This window comes from Eucyclogobius newberryi, unplaced genomic scaffold (assembly GCF_026437365.1).
Source record: "Eucyclogobius newberryi isolate DKJ021-1_F unplaced genomic scaffold, fEucNew1.0.hap1 SCAF_2, whole genome shotgun sequence".
NCBI classification, from domain to species: Eukaryota; Metazoa; Chordata; class Actinopteri; order Gobiiformes; family Gobiidae; genus Eucyclogobius; species Eucyclogobius newberryi.
The window spans coordinates 47,973,328-47,979,966 of record NW_027315834.1 but is presented as its reverse complement, the minus strand read 5'-3'; the positions used below and the strand labels follow the sequence as shown (position 1 = coordinate 47,979,966).

Here is a 6,639-nt window from a genome sequence, read left to right as displayed (position 1 = left end):
TCAATTTGAACCGCCAAACACTAGATCTGACGCGTGTAAATGTGAAATAATAAAGATTGGACCCGACTGTGGCTCTGCTCCGTGCAACAGGAAGGACAGAATCTGCAGAGCGAGCAACAGCCTACAACATCCTGTGAGTCATACCCAGAGTGAGGCCCGGAGTGAGGCCCGGAGTGAGGCCCGGAGTGAGGCCCGGAGTGAGGCCCGGAGTGAGGCCCAGAGTGAGGCCTAGAGTACGACCCAGAGTGAGGCCCGGAGTGAGGCCCGGAGTGAGGCCCGGAGTGAGGCCCAGAGTGAGGCCCAGAGTGAGGCCTAGAGTACGACCCAGAGTGAGGCCCGGAGTGAGGCCCAGAGTGAGGCCCGGAGTGAGGCCCAGAGTGAGGCCCAGAGTGAGGCCCAGACTGAGGCCCGGAGTGAGGCCCAGACTGAGGCCCAGAGTGGCATATATGGGCCACTCTCAGGGATCTAAAACACAGCATTGTTTGCCACAAATGTTGTACATTAGAGCGCCCCCGACAGGTCGGAAGACTCATTGAAGTAAGTTGAAGTTCAGATTAATATATTTTGAATTTTGCTGAAAATCATTTTCAGAATAGTAAATTTTATAGATTTATAATTTTACTTCATGACATCACAGTAGGAAATTACCCAGCACCCACTGAGAAAAAACTCATCTGAAGTCACAATGTTTTTTATTTGACAAATAAAAAAAATATATTAAGAGCAACTTCATTTTGTTGAATTAATGTTTAGAGTCAAAAAAGTTGTTTCTTTGTGTAAATTCTGCATAAACTTTGTCCTGGTGTGACGTCACTTCCTGTCATTTTCTACATATTTTTCAATGTTTTCTCCACAAATACCTACTCAATTGTTGTAAAACTATAATGTATATGTACAACAGGTATAAATACTCAAAATAAAGTCAAAATTAGAACGTTGTAAAAATTTTGTATTTTGTATTTGACCAGGCGACAAGTCAAACTATTATTTCTTCAGTACATCAGGATTATTTGACTAACTCTTTAACCTGTTACCATCCACCTATTTTCGCTCTGTGCACAATGGTTGGACCCAAATGGCATTGCTTATTAAAAGAGGATCTTATGTTCCACATGCAAGTGTGATGCATCATTAGAAAGCTTAGGCCTTCTAGTTTCTGCAGATGTGCACATGAACACCGTCAGGGCTTCAGAACTTACACTACAGAGGCCCAAACATAAACAAAACATCCTTTTTAGTCTCGCCTGAATATTGTCAATTTGTAATGGTCCTGAGCATGACATATTTCATTGTGTACTTATGCTGTTCACTGTACATGATGTTTATCTTGTTGACAACAGCTGTGTAAAGTTTCAGATCTCTAGGAACAGACATTTTGGTGCTGTTGACCTTTTTGTATCAAAAAGTACATTCGGAACAAGTGATCCAAATATGTGCCAACTGTGCCAAACTGTTTTATTACAATTTTAGCTCCTCTATGATCATAAAACATACATTTTGATGTTTTGTAGGCCACTAATTGCAATTATAACTGCTATATGTGAAAATGTGTAAATATGAGTTTACCCATGAATTTCCCATTTAGAGGTTAAAAAAAATATATATATATATTTTTATTTTATTTTTGTATTGGTATAATAATACATATATTTAACAAAATGCACGTCCAAAAGGCTAATAAAATCAGAAAACGTTATGCGCAAAATCCTGCCGAGAAATCTGGCTCTTTACAGCCTTACGCACGATAATCCAGAAGATTCTGTGTCAATAAGGCCTTTGTCCCGCCCCTCTTTCTAAAGCTAATCTTATTGGCTAGAATAATATGTCAATCAAAGTCTGCTACGTCACTAGCATGTGGCGCTATTTAGATGTAAACAGACTAATCCAATACAACACGAGCAATACAACACGAGCAATACAGCACGAACAGTACAGCACGAGCAATACAGCACGAGCAATACAGCACGAGCAATACAGCACGAGCAATACAGCACGAGCAGTACAGCACGAGCAATACAGCACGAGCAGTACAGCACGAGCAGTACAGCACGAGCAGTACAGCACGAGCAGTACAGCACGAGCAGTACAGCACGAGCAGTACAGCACGAGCAGTACAGCACGAGCAGTACAGCACGAGCAGTACAGCACGAGCAATACAGCACGAGCAATACAGCACGAGCAATACAGCACGAGCAATACAAAACGAGCAGTACAGCACGAGCAATACAGCACGAGCAATACAGCACGAGCAATACAGCACGAGCAATACAGCACGAGCAGTACAGCACGAGCAGTACAACACGAGCAGTACAACACGAGCAGTACAGCACGAGCAGTACAGCACGAGCAGTACAACACGAGCAATACAACACGAGCAGTACAGCACGAGCAGTACAACACGAGCAATACAACACGAGCAGTACAGCACGAGCAGTACAGCACGAGCAGTACAGCACGAGCAGTACAGCACGAGCAATACAGCACGAGCAATACAGCACGAGCAATACAGCACGAGCAGTACAGCACGAGCAGTACAGCACGAGCAGTACAGCACGAGCAGTACAGCACGAGCAATACAGCACGAGCAGTACAGCACGAGCAGTACAGCACGAGCAATACAGCACGAGCAATACAGCACGAGCAGTACAGCACGAGCAGTACAGCACGAGCAGTACAGCACGAGCAATACAGCACGAGCAATACAGCACGAGCAATACAGCACGAGCAATACAACACGAGCAATACAGCACGAGCAATAGAGCACGAGCAATACAGCACGAGCAATACAGCACGAGCAGTACAACACGAGCAATACAGCACGAGCAATACAGCACGAGCAATACAGCACGAGCAATACAGCACGAGCAATACAGCACGAGCAATACAGCACGAGCAGTACAGCACGAGCAATACAGCACGAGCAGTACAGCACGAGCAGTACAACACGAGCAATACAGCACGAGCAATACAGCACGAGCAATACAGCACGAGCAATACAGCACGAGCAATACAGCACGAGCAATACAGCACGAGCAATACAGCACGAGCAGAGGGGACACTACGGGCTTCTTTCTCGTTATAACAATATCGAGCTACTTGACGATTCAACATATAAACAGTGCCATATGTTACGCATAAAGTACAAGTACAACTGAGAACAAATGTCGTGTCACATTTTGCCACTGCTGAATAATAAATATGCAAAAGACGTAAAAGAGTAGTTAGTGCCACAAGAGAGTGAATATTTCATGAGTGAAACGAGCTCCATCGCAAAGTGGGACACGGCAAAACTGGCTCCGAAAAATGACAGAAGATGTTATAACACGAGCAGAACGATGAAGGGAACGATAACATCCGTCTCCCTCGGATTGAGTGTCAATATCTATTTCTGGGAGTATAAAAAATACATTGTTAAACGTTTGAAAACCTGTTTGAAGCATCAGACAAATGTCACATTCACCCTTTGTACCTTAAAAGTCCGTCTTAAAAGTTTGTATCTATTTTCATTTTTCACCGACTCACTAAGCACGGATTTCAGATCAACAAAATTACATATATTGAATGGGTAAAAAAGATATCACCAATAAACAGGAAACCCATGAATACATCTCCACAACATTCATATTTTGAGATTCTTCCCACCCCGAGATAAGAACGAGCAAAACAATGTATGGAAGTGACGACATGTGGCATAAGTCATGGACAATCTTGTGCTTTGACTACATCTCCAATATCTTGGCACACAATACTGCAAAATGGACGTTTTGGACACAATATACACATTCAACCCTAAATTTATTTGAGTTATAAGTTTCTATTTTGACTGTTTAGCTGGTCAATTTAAGTTTAAATCTAACATTGATTCAAAAATTGTCCAAAACTATATATATATACCTCACTCGCATCGTTATCGTAGTATTTAGCATAAGAATAACTTTAATAATGCAGGAATATGAGGATGCATGACTGTTTTCTTGCATTATTGCGTATGTGGCATGACTTCATCCTCTGCACGGTCCTCCTGCAGCGGCCGGAGCAGATGGAGGCGACGGCCCGGGACTGGAGGCAGGAGGAGGGGGCAGATAACGGTCCCCACAACCCCTCTGTCCCCCGGCCCACACGGGCTCAGGGAGGGGCCGGGGCACCGGGGTTAATCCTGTCATCCAACACAAGAAACCGCGGGGAAAACGGCCAGAAACCACCGAGGAACGCGTGCGATCCTGCCCCGCACAAGAGCGCTCTGCACCGGGGCTGATGGCAGAGCAGGAGCGGTCTGTGCTGGTGCCCGGGAGCCACACAACCCGGACCAAAAAAGCAGTGTCAACTCACTCTTTTTGCCCCGGTGCTGCCCTCATTTCCATTGCGAGTAAACAAGGTGCAAGACGCGCCACAGAGAGCTGCGCGACCGTCACGAGGAGAATACACGCGAAAAAGATGCGATTAAATCCGTGAAACGTGTAAATAAATCCGCCTTACAGCAGCAGCCCCTCCGGAGCTAGCCCCGGCTAACGTTAGCATCTCGCGCATAAAGTTAGCTCCGCATAACTGACAACAAAGGGCAACAACAGTCCCGAACAAGCGCGAAAAGTCGGTCAAAGTGATGCCCTCGGGCGGCGTGAAGTGTGGCCGCGTTCCTCAGTGTTTTGCGGGGACACTGGGCTGACAGCTGGGCGTTCGGTGCGCACTAATCCAGCGAGGCCCGCGAAGCCCCGGACTGGAGTAGCGGCCGAGGCCCGGCTGACGGAGCGCAGAGACTGGCGAGCTCTGAGCGGCGCCCCGGCCCGTCCCCGCCTACCTCCACAGCGACGGCCAATGGGGAGTAATAAAGCTAGAGCGACTGTGTGTTGTGTTGCCGTGGCAAATGCGACGGCCATCTTGGGATTGTACGAGATGCAAAATTCTCATACATAAAAGAGGCGACATGAAATAAAATTTTAAACGGTTGGAGTTTACACATTATGATATTTGTTGTCTAAATATATAATTTTATAGAGAATCGAAACATTTACTTTATATATTCTACTACAAAATTAGAATATATCATAGTCCAATTAAGGCGGCAGCTAACGATTCATTTAATAGTTAAGTAGTCAAACAATTATGTACATTGAGTTTTTTTAAACTAATTTTTAACTAAATAAAATTGAAATGTGACAACTGAAGGCTTCTAAATAGAGATTTAAGAATATATTTTTGCATTAACATTAATATTGCCGCTGTGATTATTATGCAAGTTTTGACGCGTGTTTAAGAGTCTGAATTGTCTAGATAACAATTAACAACAATCAAATACGATTATAATTATTCGAATAGTCGGCTGGTCACGATTATTCTAGTTGATTCCAGCTACAGTATTAGAAATAAATTTGACATTAAAATTCTGTTTTGCGCGGGTTCTTGAGCGGCGCTTTCCAGTCACAACATGGCGCCTGCGTGCGGGTGTAGCACGGGTTGCCATGACGACGGTCCCTCTAGCGTTCCGTGGGGCGCTGCTAGTCAAAGCTAATAATACTCGGCTGGCGCGGCGGCGGAGCACCCACCTCGTTTGTCGAGGTCGTAGCCCACCACCACAAAGTAGTCCGCGAGCCGGGCCATGTTCGGAGCTCAAGGCGACGGCCCCGCGCGTCTGAAGCCGTTTCTCTGCGACGCGTCAATAATCCGTGCGGGTCCGGCCGGCGAGAGACACACCACGGGCGACAGTAGCATCCTTCCAGCTGCACCCCGCCGCCATACTGTCAGTCTGCCGTGCCCTGACAGCGGAGGCCCCGTGCGCATGCGCCGAGCCGGGGAGGGGAGGGGCCGGGCGCGCGACACCGGAGGAACGTCCCGCGAACCGAAGCCAGGCCGGGGCAACTGTTTGTGGAGGGGTGTCCCGCCAGTGTCAGTCTCCATGGAGACGTGTGATGTAAAGATGCACCCCGCCGAGCACGGCAGGTGAGCACGGCAGGTGCAGACAAGAAGCGCCTGCCTCCACCTTCACCCTCCTCACCCGCCTTCACCCTCCTTCACCCTCCTCACCCGCCTTCACCCTCCTCACCCGCCTTCACCCTCCTTCACCCTCCTCACCCTCCTTCACCCTCCTCACCCGCCTTCACCCGCCTTCACCCTCCTCACCCGCCTTCACCCGCCTTCACCCTCCTTCACCCTCCTTCACCCGCCTTCACCCTCCTCACCCTCCTTCACCCTCCTCACCCGCCTTCACCCGCCTTCACCCTCCTCACCCGCCTTCACCCGCCTTCACCCTCCTTCACCCTCCTTCACCCGCCTTCACCCGCCTTCACCCGCCTTCACCCGCCTTCACCCTCCTTCACCCTCCTTCACCCGCCTTCACCCGCCTTCACCCGCCTTCACCCGCCTTCGCCCTCCTTCACCCGCCTTCACCCGCCTTCACCCACCTTCACCCTCCTTCACCCTCCTCACCCGCCTTCACCCGCCTTCACCCTCCTTCACCCACCTTCACCCGCCTTCACCCTCCTTCACCCTCCTCACCCGCCTTCACCCTCCTCACCCGCCTTCACCCTCCTTCACCCTCCTCACCCGCCTTCACCCGCCTTCACCCGCCTTCACCCTCCTTCACCCTCCTTCACCCGCCTTCACCCGCCTTCACCCGCCTTCACCCTCCTCCACCCGCCTTCATCC

At 48.5% G+C, this 6,639-nt stretch overlaps 1 protein-coding gene across 6 annotated transcripts in view; it reads right to left on the bottom strand.

Annotated features, from left to right (window-relative positions):
- The window catches only part of sbf1 (SET binding factor 1), an 84,107-nt gene extending 78,347 nt beyond the window's left edge, over positions 1–5,760 (bottom strand). For all 6 annotated transcript variants that reach the window (XM_072453307.1, XM_072453311.1, XM_072453308.1 and 3 more), the window contains exon 1: positions 5,541–5,760. In XM_072453307.1, coding sequence (XP_072309408.1) covers positions 5,541–5,595 — 55 coding nt within the window. In that variant the 5' untranslated portion in view covers positions 5,596–5,760. The remainder of the gene's footprint in view (positions 1–5,540) is intronic.
- Positions 5,761–6,639: the final 879 nt, after the last annotated feature.